The following is a 17,816-nucleotide window of genomic DNA, read 5'->3' on the forward strand; positions in this document are numbered from 1 at the left end:
GTGTACTGCATTTAATTCTCACCTTAAAAACTTCAAACTCATGTTTTTGCTAAACCATCTGAGATATCCTGCAGCAACTTTTATCAAAATTATTAGCAAATAAAATCCTCAAGGAGGCTTTAAAAATGACTATCAATTTAGCAAGGAAAAGGAAAAGCTTACTGTTAAATATTTAATAGTTTTAATGAATGTTATCCACAAACTCCTATTTTACTATTGTGAATCTCAGTATTCACTAGCAAAACATCTTTCTATTGAAAATTACTACCTGAAATCTTTTACTTTAACATGTTCTTCATCTTCACTCCTAGAAAAAACAAGATACAGAATTTTACATTACATATTTAATACTAGGTATTTTTTTCCTCCCACAAATTCCAGAAGATAGAAAATGCTACAAATTTACTGTGGCTCCAGCAAAAGCAAACCCACAAAATCTCTAAACCATAGCTGACCTAGCAAGTGATGCATAACAGAAAGAGACCGGAGCACAACTGGCAACATTCACAGTTGTGTGAACATATTAAAGGGATAATTATGGGGCTTTTTTTTATTCTGGAGACAACAACATTATTAGAACATTCAAATAACTTAGACTTGATTTTTTGTTTGTTTGTTTAAAATTTTATAAAAATTATTATAAATATTAACTATTTATGGTTTTATTTCTAATACCTTATTGTCAAATTAGAAAATAGGTAACCCTAAATTATACTAAAATAATAATAAAAAAAAACCACAACAAAAACCCCAAAAACCCTGAGCTATTTCCCATACCCTATAGCAATGACCGGGAAGTCGTAAAGTCATAAAACTGTACATGAAACACAGTCCTAAGTGTCTGCAGCACAATAAACACTCTGCAACAGGAAACTATAAAGGATGATTCAAACAAGGGCAATGAGCTTTTCTCTCCCTGTGAGCACTGCACTGTTCACCACTCTCAGTGAAGAATCCCTGGCCTTGGTACCACAAGGAACAAGAGGAGAGGCATACAGCAGCTGTCTCCCATGAGGAAATGGAAGCAGGAGGATCCTTGGAGATTGCAGCTTGAGGAAAGGTGCCAAAAGCTGCTGCCACCTGTAACTGAGCACTGACCCCAGTGAGGATTCAGAAGCCAAATTAACGATGCAGAATCTGGGATTTCACTGGAACCCAAACAACAGGAGGAGGTTTGGCTCACAACACTACAAGGCTTTCATTCATTGTTTCTGATTTAGACAAGTTAGCAATAACTAATATTTTCCTTCCATTTTAAAAGAAACTTATCAGGAATATCCATATACTGTGAATTCCAGCTGAAGTTACATTCTCTGACCATAAGAGAAGAGGTAAGGAGGAGCCAGACCAGCTGCAATGCAGCATGTGCCCTATTAATTAACTTTCTTTCTCCCTCAGGAGCTCCACTTGGTGAAAAAATCTAGCACAAATTTGCTGCTCAAGCAATCAGTCCCCGCCTTCACTGGATTTTTATAGCCTCTGTCCTAACAGCTGTGGTGTTGCTGACATGAATAGCTAAATTAAAACTACCTTGACTACATGAATAGAGGGTGAAATTCCACTTTGTGGCTATAGTGTGGGTATATTTAGTTGGCACTAGAAAGGACAGAATGGGTATTAATCAGAAAAAAATAAAGAATACCAGCTTTTCTCTACTTTTTCAATTGATTTATTAAATATACTTCCCCATTTCTTCTAAAATGGAAGCAAATGTTTCAAAGGCAGAAAAGGAGGGGTTTTAGTCACACTTTCCATCACGAGCACCATGGAAAAAAAAACATGAAGAAACAACCAATTTAACCCCAAAGAAAGATTTTTACACTACTCTTTAAGCTATGTACCAAAGAGTGACTTCCCTGCAGAAAGGGACCTGGAGGTGCTGGCTGACAGCAGGCCCAGTTTGGGACACTCAGAGGGCAAACCACATCCTGGGCTCATCAAACACCAGAGGGGCAAAGAGGGGATTATCCTGCTGCGCCTTCACCTTGAATATTGTGCGTACTTCTGGGCCCCAAAATGTGAGAAGGTGTCTGGTGAAGATGGGAAGGGCCCTGAATGAATTCAGAGGAAGGAAACCAAGCTGATGAAAGGGATAGAAGGAATGTCCTGTGGGGAGTGGCCAAGGACTCCTGGTTTGTCTAGTTTGGAGAAAAGGAGGCTGAGGCCACCTCTCTGCTCTCTGCAGCTTCCTGAGGAGGGGAAGTGCACAGAGAGGTGCTGAGCTCTTCTCCCAGGTATCCAAGGACAGGACACAAGGGAATGGTTTAAAGCTGTGCAGGGGAGGTCTAGACTGGACATTAGGAAGCATTTCTGTACCAAGAAGATGGGGAAACACTGGAACAGGTTTGCTAGAAAGGTGGTCAATGTCCCAGGCCTGTCAGTGTTTAAGAGGCATTTGGACAATGCCCTTTACAACATGCCTTAACCTTTGGTCAGCCCTGAAGTGCTCAGGCTGTTGGACTGGATGATCACGGCAGGCCCTTTCCAAGTGAAACAGTGTATTCTATAAAAACACTGCATGGCTACTTACCAACAAATATTATTCGAGTAAGGCGTTCAGATACAGAAAAAGAAAATGCAACAAAGTAATCATGTAATTAACAACCGTCCTGGCACATCTGTTCCACAAAGGGTTTGCTTACGCTGCATAGCCACCTTGTAACAGCATTATTTTAACACAGTTATTACAGTTCTGATTTAAAAAGCACTTTAAAAGCTTAAAACAATAAAGCTTACATTCAGCAGTCTTAGAAGAATATGAGAGCTTTCCTTTGCCTCCCTAAGTCCTCTTTTCACTCCTTCCCATTCTAAACTTCAATACTAAGAAGTGTGGTAAAGCTGGAACCAGAGCCTCATCTTAGAAAGAACTATCAGGAATCCTTAACACTGGATGGATCTGTCCATCCCGTTCCTTGGCTGGATGTTTATCACCTTGTGCTGTACACACATGCCCTGGAACGAAGCACACCTCAAGGAAGCCCACAGCTCATCCAGCCAAACAGCAAAGTGCGACAAGTTCACAGAACTCAAAACAGAAACAGATTCATTTATAAAAAGTACCTTTTCTGAAGATCACCATCAACTTCAACTGCAGAAACATCCCTGCAGAAACAGGTTACACAGTAAGCAAAGTGGAGTTTGAAGCACAGTGAGACGACTGATAGACCCAAAAAAACCAGCCACAGAAAAATTTCAACAGTAACTCCACTTGATTGGTTATTTTCAGCAGGATCATTAGAAGTCTTAGAACCTAATTACTACTTCTTATAAGCCAGTACTTTTTCAATTAATTTTTCAACTTGGACATTTTTTTTTTTTTACCAGAGAGATCCAAACTTCAGGGAACAATTACTGTGGAACCAACACTTCTACTGAACAGGTAAAAATCAACAAGTGCTACGGAAAAAGAATGGAGACACTTTCTTTCCCCAGAAACTAACATATTGCTGGAGTTTTCAGTTACCCACATCATACACTTGATCATGATCTCCAAGTTGACATTTACATCAACACCCACGTACAGCTACACTCTGTAGACCAGTGGACTACATATGGAAGAAGCAGTGATTAAAGAGAATTGCCTTAATAATCACAAATACATATAAATCCCCTATTCTCCACCTTTTTAAACACGGATTTTCCACACTAGTTTGGAGACATTTGTAGTGCCTTGCCTGCCTGATTTACACATCTCTGAAAAGATCACTTTTTTGGTTGAATGGCATCTGTTTGGCAGTTACAGAACAGGATAAAACAGTTGATGGTGCCACCTCAGCAGTCAAGTATGACCCACTTAAAAAGACTGAGCACTACAAGAGGACAGTCCCCATTTTTAGGTCACAGGTCTGTCTCCACATTTAAGGAAATGGCTGCTCTGGTCACTGAAGCAGCAATTCTAGATCAAACAACTTAATCAGTAATCTCGTTTCAGGCTTGCAGGTGAAATTCTAGTATGTGCCTGGGAGGTTTCAAGCAACTTAAGAATTTGCCTTTACTAGCGGGCAAAGGAGGAGGAAAAAAACCCTAAAATTTAGGATTGAAATTTCAGCATTAGAGACACATCCAGACACTTCAGAGCAGGAAACAGCATTACAGAATCCTACATATATCCCTTGGATTTAAGGATTAATTTTTTTATTTTTAATAATTGGAAACTATCAAAGAATACATTTGGAAGACATTGTAAATGTAACGGTAATAAACAAAGGAAAGAGGATTAGAACGGAGGAAGGAAGAGGAAAAGGAAAGACAGAGACCACGTAGCATAAATAACAGACGAATGTCTCAGAGTCAGGTTGAGACACGGAGATTTGATTCACTCACTGGCTATCAGAATCGCTTCCCTTGCGTTTCCTTGGAATGTCAGGCGCGGCAGCGTTGAAGGAAGCGGCGCTGGCAGGTTTAGTGACCGGATTCATGAGGCTGGGCACTCCACAGGACACGCACGGGCTCCCATCCGCCGAGAACTTATCTGTCAGCGACAATAAAGGCTCAGTGGCCAGCCAGAGCTGCATCGCTCCGATCCATTCTGATCCTCACTGGAACAAAAAGCTGTCTGTGTGTGGCTGCTGTGCCTGACACAGAAAGCCACGGCTCCACTGCCACAAGCCAAGTCCAGCAAAGAGTGCAGCACCTTTCCCACAGCGCTGCAATGATCTCGCCAGCCCCGTACAACACACAGCAAGGCGGGAGAAAACAGCTCTCCCCTCACGCAACCTTTGCACTTAAATCCCCCAACACCTCAGACATCCTGCTGCAAAATCACCGGCTGTGCCGCTTCTCAGCAGATCAAAATACTGTGGCTCAAACGAAAGAAAAATTAAAAATACATTGCAAACTATGGGGGTTTTTTTTAATCAAGTAGGATATCCAAAAAATGGAAGTTTGCTATAATCATACTCCTGACATAAAATCCACAATTACACAGAACATCTGCCATGAAAGTTGGAAGAGCCTCAAAAACTTGTCAAGTTCCCTTCACAATTCTCCTCTTAAGGAAAACTGTTGTTTCTGGGAAGGACAGAAGAGAAGTCACAAGCCAAAGGAATCCTAGCAACCTCCTGGGAAAGGAGAACAGTCTGGAGGAACATAAGCACTATTATTACGCTGTTCTTCTGTCTCAACACAGCTTTCACAAAGCATCTCACAGCTGATGTTCAGGCAAAGAGCCAGAATTAACTGTTTCAGCAAATGCAGGAACTCCTTGAGGCTTCATGTGCCACTAAGGACAGATGAGAGGTGAAGAGATGTCATTTAAGGAAGTGAGCATCTCCTGCTTCTTAGCAGGGAGCAAAAACCAAGAGGATTACTTTGAAAATCCAGCAAGAAGTAAAACTGGACACTTTCTTGTGAGCTTTCTCTCTTTTTTTTTTCATCTGTGCTGTTTGCAAAAATGTAGAAATGTGCAAAAATCAATTATACAAGAGATATTTTTTCCCTCTTAGATGTAAACACATCTCACACCAGAAAAATTACCTTCTAGGTTTTTATTTGGTGATGGAATACAGCTCTGGAGAGTTAAATGAAAATAGGCTAATACTCCAACAACAGCTTGCCTGGTCTTCCACTAAGCCTCTCTCTATCAAATCAGACAACACAAAGTCAGCCCCTGTTTTATTTTAGAAAGCTCTTTAACTCATTAAGTCACAAAGGAGGTTTCAAAAAAAGAGGTGGAAACAAAGAATCAACAAATACTTGACAAATAAGTGACAACCTCTGGACATCTGTGACATCCAAGAAAATCTAGTTATTTCAAATACACATCACATTCAAATTAGGGATGTTAGAAATATATTAAAAGAAATTACATGATAAATACTAAAAGTATTTATATAAGACAGTGGTAGATGTCTCAAATATTTTTATGATGAGCCTCCCCAGAAGTCTCATTTTATATTTCTGTTATTAACACAATCCCAAAACAAACAAAAAACGCTGATGGATCCAAAGGAACTGTTTATTTAAAAGGAGCAGGTTTAATTCACCCAGGTCACAGCAGCATATAATTCCTGATTAAGATGTTGAAGTATAATCAGCCTTGATGAATATTTATAAAAGAATACTTACTAAACAGCAACCTACATGGTTCCAAGACCAGAATGCCTTCAGCACAACTGATCCTTTCGTCCTGGAACAAAGCAGGACAGCACAGACCCACTGACCTAAATACTGCTCTGCACACAGATGGCCAGCCTGCTTTCCAAACACTTCCCTTTAAAGGAACAAAATCCAAGGCCTCTTTTACAGGTTTTCCAATTTATCTTCAATATCATTAAACAACTCGTTTTTTCCCTCATACCCAAGCAACAAATTCTGAATAGTGCACTTATGTCTTCTGCCCTTACTAACAACACCTATTTTCGTTATTCTTAACTGAGAAAACAAAATATCTTCAGATTACCAGTAACAGTGACCTATTAAGAACTTCTGCACTACAATTATTAGGTGATAAATTGAATCCTTGCCACTATCCCCGGGACAAACTAAATTCCAGTAACATGGGTGGCTGATCTTGGACAAAAATACAAGTTTAAGAATCTGTACTGATCTCTGACATGCTCAGCATGCAGCTTATATTCTTTATATATTTATATTCTTTATATATATATATATATATATACATTTTAAACCATGAACCAAACCCAAACCCCCTTCAATAACACAAAAGAAAACAAATAGAGAAATAAATTTAAAGCTTCAGAACAACCAAGCACAGCAGAACAGCGATCATGAGGAGTTTAACAGAAGAGAGCAAATCTTTTTAATACCAATCACTCACTGAGCAAGAAGTGGGCAGAAACAGCTCCTAAAGCCAAAGCAGCTTTGAGAAGCCAGGAAAGGGGATGGAAAATATCTCTGAGGGCTCCATAGCAGCCATCACTGTGATAGTGGGTGATTCCAGGGTGCTCACTCCCTCCCTGGAGAGTGTCCCAACCCTGTGTAGGCTGTGATGAAAGATTTCTTTCCCTCTCTGGCTACACCACTTTGGGAGAGTTGGATAAAGGATTTAACAATCTTTGGGTTCACAAAGAGAACGGTCTAGAATGTACACCAACACCCAGGGTGGGCTTCTATGATAGGAAAACATTGGATTTTTACCTGTCATTTGTGCACCTGGTTGAATTTCTTATACCTGCATTTCCTATGAATGCTCTCATACCTCTAAACACACATGAAGCAAAATGAAATCATTCCTAATCTCATAGCACACTTGCTTCATGAAAAATAATATCCAGAAAGATCTTTATTACAAGTTGATGTTTCTATAAAACCAAAATCACTAGTAAATTCTAAAATTACTCAAAACAGTTTAATTTAACTAGAGGTGTTTTGTTTTACCACCCTCAAGGCTCTTACTTACACTAGTCTGGTTTGCAAGCCAAATAAAATTTCAGCTGAGAAATTATGTTTTTATTATTGTTCATTCCATTACTAATGCCCTGGAATACTGATAACCAGATTTTAATGTCAAGTGAACAGTTCCTCAAATACATGTCTACTATAATCTATGTCTGACTCTCAGCATTAAGCCTATGTGCTTGTCAATATTAAAAATCAAAAATATTTTTAAGCATATTATGCACATTGGGACAGATGAAAATAACAAGAATAGTACAGGAACTCCCCCACTGGAATCTTTCCCTCTGTGAAAAAGCAAAGACCATGCAGACAGTACAAATACATATGGAAAATAGTTCCTTCCCAGTAAGTGTATCAGAAACGAAAAAACTGTTAGCTTGGTGCTAATTTTAGTGTCTCTCATATTTGGGCAAACAAAATATTTAAGGGATGGTTATCAATATATATTTCTCATAACAAGAGCATCCCCTATTCTTGTGGTTTTCTACATGGAAAAGAAATAATAATCAAGAGTCCCCAAAGGGTTGGAAAAGAAGGGAACAACTGCAAAGGAGCTGCACAAAACTGCTGCTTGGGGGGAGATATAAAGACAAACAGAATCAGCCACATTTCTGTGTCAGCAAAGTTGCTGTGACAAATCCCATGCAATGCACTGAGAAACAAGGCTTGGGAGACTCCACATTTTTCCAATTACTGACAATAATATTTTCTAATCCCATGCCACATTCCTGAGCAGTTTTCTCTACCAACAGTTTTAAGGTTTTCAATTCCTAAGCAAACACAAGCTTTTAGATAAGGTTTATGGCCAAACTCCTCCAGCCATAAAAAGGGAGACTCAGCTGAACCAATAACGATGTCCACATCTGAAGTAGCGGTTCTGGTCCCTCTTGGATGGAGGAAGACATTTCTAGGGTGATTCATCTCTCCCCAGAATAGATTCCTACATTTGGCTAGATGAAATAAAACAGTTCTAGGGTGATTCATCTCAATCTAAAATAGATTCCTACAGTTGGTTAGATGAGAGACAGCCTATCTCTAGTGCCTATCTCTAGTTAGTAATCACACAGGGACCAAAGGAACTGCCTAAGATTTGGACATCTAAAGATAAGTGAGATTAAACCCACCCCAAGTACAGAAATACCACACAATTCTTAAAATGCAACAGCCACAGACAGCACCTGTTTGCATCCTGTGCAACAAGTTCAAGCCCAAGACAGACCTTCCAAATTTTGGCCTGATTATGCTCTAGCTCAAGACCACTCACCCCTAGCAAGGTTAGCTTTTCTGTCTCGGTTTGCAGGATACAAATTAGCACTCCAAAAAACAGTAGGAAGATACAAGTCATGTAGTATTAATAAAAAAATTAATTAATAGAGCTGTCAGTCAGCCCTCATTGAGCCAGTTTAAAAAAGAACATCCAAATTCAGCTACCAAGATATTACAGTAAAATGGGCTTGAAATAAAATATCATTGAAGAAGTACATTTATAAGGCCTATGGTGACACGTTCCATAGTCTGGGAATAAGTGAGACTTGGAGAAATGTGGCAGCTCTGCAGCTAACTAAATTAATCATGTGTTAACACTGGCACAACCTTTCCAAAAATAAGGAACTTTTAATCCAGCTTCCTATTTTGAAACTCTCTCAAAGTAAAGGAGAAGAAAGAGGCTGCTTTGAATTCAGACTATAAAATGTGCATTTTCCAAAGGTATGTACCTGGCATGCACAGAACCGTTCAGCTAGGAATCTGAGCTTTGCCAAGTTTAAAGAACTCCAAACTCTGGTAGAAGCGAGCAGGAAGTGGCACCTGAGGGTTGTGCTGCCCAGCCAGAGCAGCTCCTTTTACATTGTAAACTTCTGTCACATGTGTTTTGGGGTTTTTGGGGTTTTTTGTTTGGTTGGTTTTTGTTCTTGTTTTGGGGTTTTTTTTCTGTTTTTGTTTGTTTGTTTGTTTGTTGTTTTGTTTTTGGTTTTTTGTGGTTTGTTTTTTTTGGTTTTTTTTTTTTTAAGATGAGGTGGAGCAGCTCTGCTGGGAGGAAAGGCTGAGGGAATTGGGATGGTTCAGCCTGGAGAGGAGAAGGCTTTGGGGTGACCTCACTGTGGCCTTGCAGTGCCTGAAGGGAGCCCACAGGAAAGATGGAGAGAGACTCTTGGCAAGGGCCTGGAGTGACAGGACAAGGGGCAATGGCTTCACACTGGCAGACGCAAATAACTCCATGCCATGTAAATTGTTTTATTTTACTATGGAGTTACTCTTCTAGAATTTTAGTTTATTTTAATGAATTCTTGCTGCAGATATTCATTAGAGAGCATGAAAATGACACACACAGCCTACACTCTGCAGTAGTGCATGAGAAAGAAAGTTACAGGTGCTGTGATGTCAGTTTAATGTCCTGCACATCTGAACACCTATAAAACAAAAAACCCCACATTTTCTACACATAGCTGAGAGTTGTACTAAATATTTCTCTGAATTCTTTTATTTTAGACCTTTAAAATAGGTCATGAAAAGCATCTTCAGACTACTTACAGCAAGTCTGGCATCAAGACCATTGCCTACAGTACCTCATATTGAAAGGTGGGATGACAATCTTTGGAATGAAATTCTGAAAAGAGTAGAAATGTATGGATTAAAGCAGCTTATTCTTTACCCAAATTTTATGAGCATGTGTAATGCAGGAGCAAGATACAGAGAATCCAGTAATGAAACCATCTTATGAACAACACTATCCAGAAAATAAACACTTCTATGTTAAGAACATTGGATTTGGTTTTAATCTCACAAAATGAAAAAAGGAAAAATTAAAACATTCTGAATTAAAGACATTTAAATCAAATAACACAGGCAACTGATTACTCTTGGCTTCTATTTTTACTTGTTTTCATCACCTGGAAGAGAAGTAGTCAAGAATCAACAACTTACCAGTTAAATGACACATTTACTTAACAGATTTCAAACACGAAATATTTGGCCAAAGCTCTTAGTGTATTAAAAAGTAAAATAAGGGAGGAACCAGCTAATGGAAAGATCCTCCCCACGGCCTGCAAAGGATACTCTGCTTTCCCAGGCACTTTCATGTTCTCACCAGGTAGAAAGCACTGATAGGAATCGGGAGTCTCATATATCATAGTTCATTTCTGAAAACAAAAACAAAAACCAACCAACCAACCAAAAAAACCAGCTCACAAATCCTCTCCAATTATATACTCCTGGAGGAATGGTGGAGAGTTGTTTTCTTGTACATTTCAGAATCGTATGATTGCAAAATGCTGAGTCCTACCAAGTCAGCTGCAGAACTTCCAGGTTTTCAGCTGGCCCTGCAGTCCAAACAGGGAATTTTCAAAAGTTCACAATGATTTGCTTCCAAAATCACCCACCAAATTATTCCTTCTTACAACGAATTTGTTTCTTGGATGGGAACTGTCCAGTTTAGAGTTTGTTTTTCATAATGTGCAAATGTACCAACAAGGCGTACATTCAAGTAAAATTAAAACAAGCTAAAAACTATTAGGCAGGTAACTTTAGTGTGGCCTGTCTCACAAACAAATAAGATACTTTTGTCTTAAAAACAAAGAAACCCAAAACTTGTTTCTTTAAAATCCACTAAAAGAACAGGTATAAACACAGGCAGCAGAAGAAAACAGGGATGGGGGTTCATCCCACAATAAAACATGAAAGCCTATGGTTCACTGATTTCCTAAATCCACTTGTAAATGGAAAACACCTGTGTATTTGGAGGTTTCTTCATTTTGATGATATTCTCTCCTTTCAGTATATGCATGATATAGAAAAAAACCCCCAAAAACGTAAGTTTTAAGCACAGTTTAGCAAACTACAAAAACACTACAAAAAAAAAAACACCAAAAAACCCACAAACCCACAACAACGCTTTGTTTTCAAACACTACATTATTTCCCACAAAATTTTACAACAGTATTTAAACAATCAAGCAGCACAGACAGAAACATGCCAAGGATTTGAGACAACCAGGATCCCCACGTACATTAAAACACACTTAACCCAAGAGGCATTTAGAAAACAACTACTAAACCTAGAAGAATTGGTGCTAACTACACAGAAGCGCAGTGATGGCTCAGGAGGGATTGGACCATTTCTGTTTCCACACACCCCGTGCAAAACACTCCCTTCTCCTCGGCGAGGGGAAGCACCCTACTCGTTTCCAAGCAGGAACACGAGCAGCAGCTGGTGGTTTACAACCAGCCTTGATTTAGTACCAGAAACTTAGGATTAAAACCACGGAAAGATCAAACCTTGATCGCCATACAAGCGTGGGCACACACACAGAGAGATAGAAAAGCCAGAGTCACTATACCTAAAATACTAAATTATGTTTACCTACCAAAATCAAATCATACTAGAGCTTTAGGAAAGCGAGGCTACACGTGCACCAGAAACAGTGAACTACAAACTAAGTTAAAAAAAAATAAACCAAACCCGATTTTTAGTACACATCGCATCAGTATGGCGACACATCTGTCACAGCAATACAGCACACAGTGACCATTACACAGGCGATGCCAAAAGGACGGGGTCAGGCTCTTTTCACTGAGTGACAGGACAAGGAGCAATGGACAAACTAAACACAAGTAGTTCCACCTCAGTGAGAGGAAAAGCTTCTGTACACTGAGGGTGGCAGAGCCCTGGAACAGCTGCCCAGGGAGGGCCTGGAGTCTCCCTCTCCGGGGACATTCCAACACCACCTGGACACGCTCCTGTGTCACCTGCTGCAGGTGACCCTGCCTGGGCAGGGGTGTGGACTGGACCCTCTCCAGAGGTCTCTTCCAAACCCCATGCCGTGATTCTGTGTTTCCGTGTGGGCGCTCCAGGTACCTGCACTGAACTCCGCTGAGCGGGAGCAGCGAGCGAGGAGCTCCCAGCAGGAATTAAGACATAAACCCGAGCGGCCCCGGAGCGGCACCGGGCACAGGAGCAGCCCTGAGCGCCCTCACGGAAAGGCGGCAGTGCCCCACGGGCACCAGCCCCGCAACAACACCCGCCCGTGCCACATCACCGAGGCGGGCGGACAGACGGACAGACAGAAACAGACAGGCAGACACACAGACACAAACAGACGGGCAGACACACCCCACACACGGCACCCGCCATCGTCCCCCACGCACGGAGCAACGCGCGGGAGGAGAGAGGGGGACGGGGCACCCACCGCCCGCTCCTGGGACGGACCCGCTCCCACCTTCCGCCGCCCGCCGCTCTTCCTCGGCGCCCTCGGCGCTTCCCGCTCCTGCTTCGGCCATGGCGGGCGGCCCCGTGCCCCGCTCCACAGCGCCCCCGGCACCGCCGGCATGCAGGGGGTGAGCTGAGGTGAGCCGAGGAGGAGCCGCCGGCGCCGGGGAGGGACCGCGGGCTGCCCGGCCAGCCCCCTCAGCGCCCCCGCCCCGCCATGTTCCCGCCCCGGGGCCGCGCCGCCTCTCGCGAGATGTGCGGCGATGGCGGCCCCGCCGCGGCCCCTCACGGTGCCCCTGCAGAGCGGGTTCGATCCCCGGCGTGCAGCGGCCCCACCGCGGCCCCTCACCGTGCCCCTGCAGAGCGGGTTCGATCCCCGGCGTGCAGCGGCCCCACCGCGGCCCCTCACGGTGCCCCTGCAGAGCGGGTTCGATCCCCGGCGTGCAGCGGCCCCACCGCGGCCCCTCACGGTGCCCCTGCAGAGCGGGTTCAATCCCCGGCGTGCAGCGGCCCCACCGCGGTCCCTCACGGTGCCCCTGCAGAGCGGGTTCGATCCCTGCCGTGCAGCGGCCCCACGGCTTCGGTGGCAAGCGCAGTGAAAGCCAGAGACACACCGAGGGCTTATTTCAGAGCCGCCCAAGCCTGGCTGCTCTGCTGTCATGCCGCAAATCGAGCACTACCACCAGACTTTTCATGCCATTATTTATACACGGAAATTTAGAGTAAGTAAGGTTCCAAGCACAGCACCTTTTTTTAGGATTGTGTGGGGTTTGCCGTGTAAGCTTCCCATGCAGCTGACTTCCACACTCCTTCCCTTCACCTGGGAAGGCCCTTTTTGACATATAGATGTAATTTTTGTGTGTGTGTTATAATGACTATAATTCAGCTGTAGAACACATCGACATGGAGTATTTTGCCAAGTTAGCAATGTATATACATACATCAACACTGATTTACTATATCCTTAAAACATGTTATTTCCAGGATGTTGAGTAAGGCATGCTGGCAGCTGCCTCTTCCAATGGTTAGATCTCCATTCTTGCTGGTTAAGCTTGGAAATGTACAAAAATCTTACATGAAAGAATATGCAAACTTAAGATAATCTTGACATATTCCCCATTTTGCAACACTTGGGCCGGCGCCCTGCCCACATCCCCAGGCTGGGCAGGGCTGGTGATCCTTTCTCTGGGTGCTCTACAGAGGACGCTTCAACTGAGGAATCCTCAGGATCTTGGAATAGTTTTGGTTGGCAGAGGCCTCTATGGTCAGAGAGCAGTTACATCTGTCAGTGAAAAGAAGCATAAAATAGGGTTAACTTTCACAAGTGTATTGAATTGTGTTAGCAGACCTGTAGCTGTTTTGGCAGTACCAGGAGCATGCTTCTGAAGTGAATCTGCCCGTCACAGTGCTCTGGTTCACGCCCTGGAGTGCTGATGTGAGTGAGGTGTGTTCCTTTTGCAAAAAGGCCTCAAGGTGCACCTGTGTGTTCCAACTATTCCCAGGTATTCCTTCACTCCAGCAGATCCCACTAGAACCAGTCCAAAATGAAACCTCTACAAACACGTATGGACCTCAGCAGTGCCTCTTCCATGTGATGGAGCCTCTCTTGCTGTCCTGCCCCGTGTTGGTGCGGCCTGTGCCTGCTCAGTTCCACTTGCAGCTGTGACAGAAAGGCTTTTGCTCAAGCACACAGATCCTGACCCGTGCCATCTCCATGGGCTGCACAGGTGGTGCTTCTCTCTGTTGGGGCAGCACAGTATAAGAAAAATCTAAAGCTCTCAGAGAGTGTCCAAAGTAGGGTTATGGAGATGATGGTGAAGGGCCTGAAGGAGAAATCACTCGAGGGGCAGCTGAAGGCACTTGGTTTGTTCAGCTGGAGGAGAGCAGACTGAGGTCAGTTCTGCAGCTTCCTCACGAGGGGAAGAGGAAGGGCAGGCACTGAGCTCTGCTCTGTGTGACCAGGGACAGGACCCAGGGAACGGCTGGAGCTGTGTCAGGGGAGGGTCAGGGTGGATATCAGGAAAGGATCTTCCCCCAGAGGGTGCTGAGCACTGAACGTGCTCCCCAGCTCCGATGCTGTCAGACCTCCAGAAGCATTTGGACAACGCTCCTAGACACAGGATGAGATTGTTAGGGTGTCTGTGCAAGGCCAAAAGTTGGACTTCAGTGATCATTCCAACTCCAATATTTTGCACATGATATTTTGTTCTTTCATCTTCAGTATCTAAGCTGTTAAAATTTGTGTCTTTAGAGCTGCAGACGAGGAATCAGTTTTTTCAGATCTGGGGGCAGACTCTTAAGATAAAAACATCCTTTGCTAAAAGTGAATAAGAAAATGTGACTAAATACACACAAAAAGGCAGTTTGGATCAGTCTCCCAAGTAAAAACCAATAGGATGAGAGGGAACAGCCTCAAGCTGTGCAAGGGAAGGTTTAGATTAAATATTAGCAAAAAATTCTTCATTGTAGTGTTGTCAAGCATTGGGAAAGTCTGTCAGGAAAGTGGTGGGGTCACCAGCCCCAGAGGTATTTAAAGCACGTGTGGATGTTGCACTTGGGTATGTGGTTTAGTGGTAGATTTGGCAGTGCTGAGGTAACACAGACTCGATGACCTCCAGGGTCTTCTCCAAGTGCAACTGTGATTCTAAGGGCTTGAGAAAGTAAATCCTCACAAAACACTGCCAGCCAAATGCCTTTGAATACCTATGAATTTTATGTAATGTGGTGGAAGATCAGCAACTCACCTAGTTAGGTAGAGTTGGGGGAAAAAAAAACAACCAGAAAACAAGGATGTGTTTCCTTCATAGCTTTCAGAGATGTAGGCAGAATTCACTTGTCTAAACTCCAAACTGTAACCTTGAGGGCGGTTCCTCAGACGCAATCACGAACTCCATTCGTGACATCTTTTATAAGTGGAAGCTCCCAACACATTTCCCATTTAATGTGGAAGCTCCTTGTCTGTGTGGGAGCGGGCAGCTCGGCATCTTGCCCGTGGCAGAGACCAAGGGTTAGAGCACGTGGAAGGAGTGGGTGCATGGCTCTGACAGAATAATCCAGGGAACAGGCCAGGGAATCGTGGTTCCCAGCTGGGGATGCTGCTGAAGAAATCCCATGGTGCTTTTGTGACAGTCTCAATGCACACTTATTCATAAGGTACTTTTTTCCCTTGAAATCTGACTTTTCATTTTAGAGTTTTATGTTCTATAATAATAATAGTAATCCCACTCTTACTACTGCAATTAAATATATATGTATGTATGTATGTATGTATGTGTATCTCCATCATGCTGGGTTCAGTTGGTCTTGCAGAGTTTGCACTGAACAGAAGGAATTACAAACCCTTTCTGCCTTAAATGAAATAGGAAACAGAAGGGAGAGCTAAAAATCAGAAGTTAAGATGCTGTTGCTGTCTTTGAGAAAACCACTAGCATTAATACACACTTATTTTATTAATATACTACAACTGTTACTGAGAAAATTTTCTAAGGATTTATTTCCAGGAAGCTTAAATGTCATCTTTTGTCCTGCTGAAATACTGTCTTGCCCCAGTTTTGAAGCTGGGAGCTCCCTCCTCCAGGTTTGCATCACCAGTGGACACCCAAATGTTAAGGGGATTTCAGAAGTGAGTCAGCCACACTGACTGAAAATATTTCAGCGACTCAGGAACCACAGAAAGCTGAAGATGGCTGTTATAAAGCTCAATGAGTTAAACATTTAAATAGTTCCTCAAAACTGTTTTAACAAGCTTAATAGCTAAACAGCTATTAAATACAAACTCTGCACATGGAAACATTAATGAGGACATATTAAATCATTTGGGTTTTTTTAACTGACTCACTAGAAACAGAACTGCTGTACCCGATTCGCGTTTTATTTCATATTTTTTAGCGCAGTTGCAATTCACTGTGGAAGTTTTTGGCAGCAGATCAGAAAATCAGATCAGTTTCTCAGAGTATTCTGCCCGTCATGTTACCCATCCATGGTCAGTGTCATGTCACCCGGCACTTGGATAATTCCTACAAAGAGAAAGCACTGCCAGATCATTAACACAGATTTGAGACATCATTTCTTATATTTGTTTCTTATTCAGAGCTGATGATTGGGCTCTTCGCTGAACCTTTAATACATGACAGTAACTGATGTTTATAGCACAGTTTGCCTCCAGTCTTGGCAGAGCAGGATCCCAGTTTATGTAAGGCAGTGATTTTGAGTAGGCCACACTTGATGTTTTTGCACCATTTTAAGGTGAGCACTTTCTCTTGAGTAGCTTTCAGCAATAAAATAGGGAACAGAACGCTTTATGTAAGCCACAGATAGCCTCTTTTCTCCAAACAACTTATACAACAACGTGCAAAAGGGGTAAAAATAACAATCAAACCTCAGGGCAGTTAAATAATAGCCTGAGACTGATCAGTTCAAATGTCTGTATTACCCCTCCTTATTTTCTCTTCAATCACATCCAAAGCATAGCATGTCTTAGCTGTTTCCCAGGACATGGGAGATGCTGTCCTGAAGGTGCGGATTTCTTTGTGTATTTGCCGGGGCCAAGCTGGCCCCACACACACCTCACCGATGGGACCTGGGAGGGGGAACACTGAGAGTCACTCTCCATTATTGGGGTGATTTGTGTTACTTCTCACAAAAACACCCCAAGGTCACTGCTCGGGGCGAGCCAGAGAACTTTTTTTCTGCTGAAGCTTAATAGCAGGAAACTGAAGTGACTCAGCTTTGTAAGTACAGAGATTTTTCATAACCTTCTCTCCCAGAACACAAATGTTTATGGTTTCCCCTCAGACCATGGTATTACATAGCTGAAAGTACAGAAACGAGTGTGGTTTTGTACAGGACATGTGAACAAGCTAGCTAGTTGTAAGAATTAATATTTTCTTAAAAAAAAAAAATCTATTTCAGTCTGTTATTTGTATTTTATGCTGCTTGAAGGTCATTGGATTACTTTTAAGGGCAGCACAATCAATTTACTGACTTTGCTACAAATTCTATGTATTGGTAAAATCTGCTGTCACTTTAAAGCAAAACTTCTTCCCCAAATCAGTCTTTTGCTTCAAAAATTATATAGATATATAAAAATTAATATAAATAGCATAATCATTGGCCAGTAGTAAAAATAAGCTCTTTATTTGTGGTCAAGAATTGCTGTGGAAACCCCTCAAAGAAGCAAAAAATAGGAAGAAAAAAAAAATCAGGCTTCGCTAGCAATGAACTGTACTGTACTGGCACAATACCAGAAGCATGGA

The 17,816-nt window shown here is 42.4% G+C and overlaps 1 protein-coding gene across 4 annotated transcripts in view; it reads right to left on the reverse strand.

Annotated features, from left to right (window-relative positions):
* Positions 1 to 12,693, reverse strand: part of BMAL2 (basic helix-loop-helix ARNT like 2) — a 31,942-nt gene extending 19,249 nt beyond the window's left edge. For 3 of the 4 annotated variants that reach the window (XR_005700475.1, XM_040061713.1, XM_040061712.1), the window contains exons 1-4: positions 12,572 to 12,693; positions 4,324 to 4,471; positions 3,061 to 3,102; positions 269 to 307 (exon numbers count right to left, since the gene is read on the reverse strand). Coding sequence is in view for 3 of the 4 variants with exons in the window: in XM_040061713.1 (XP_039917647.1) it covers positions 269 to 307; positions 3,061 to 3,102; positions 4,324 to 4,471; positions 12,572 to 12,632 (290 nt within the window). In the remaining variant the exon portion in view is untranslated. Of the gene's footprint in view, positions 1 to 268; positions 308 to 3,060; positions 3,103 to 4,323; positions 4,472 to 12,561 lie in introns of all 4 variants that reach the window. The other variant, XM_040061715.2, reaches the window with a different exon arrangement.
* Positions 12,694 to 17,816: the final 5,123 nt, after the last annotated feature.

This window comes from Hirundo rustica, chromosome 4 (genome assembly GCF_015227805.2).
Source record: "Hirundo rustica isolate bHirRus1 chromosome 4, bHirRus1.pri.v3, whole genome shotgun sequence".
Taxonomy (NCBI): Eukaryota; Metazoa; Chordata; class Aves; order Passeriformes; family Hirundinidae; genus Hirundo; species Hirundo rustica.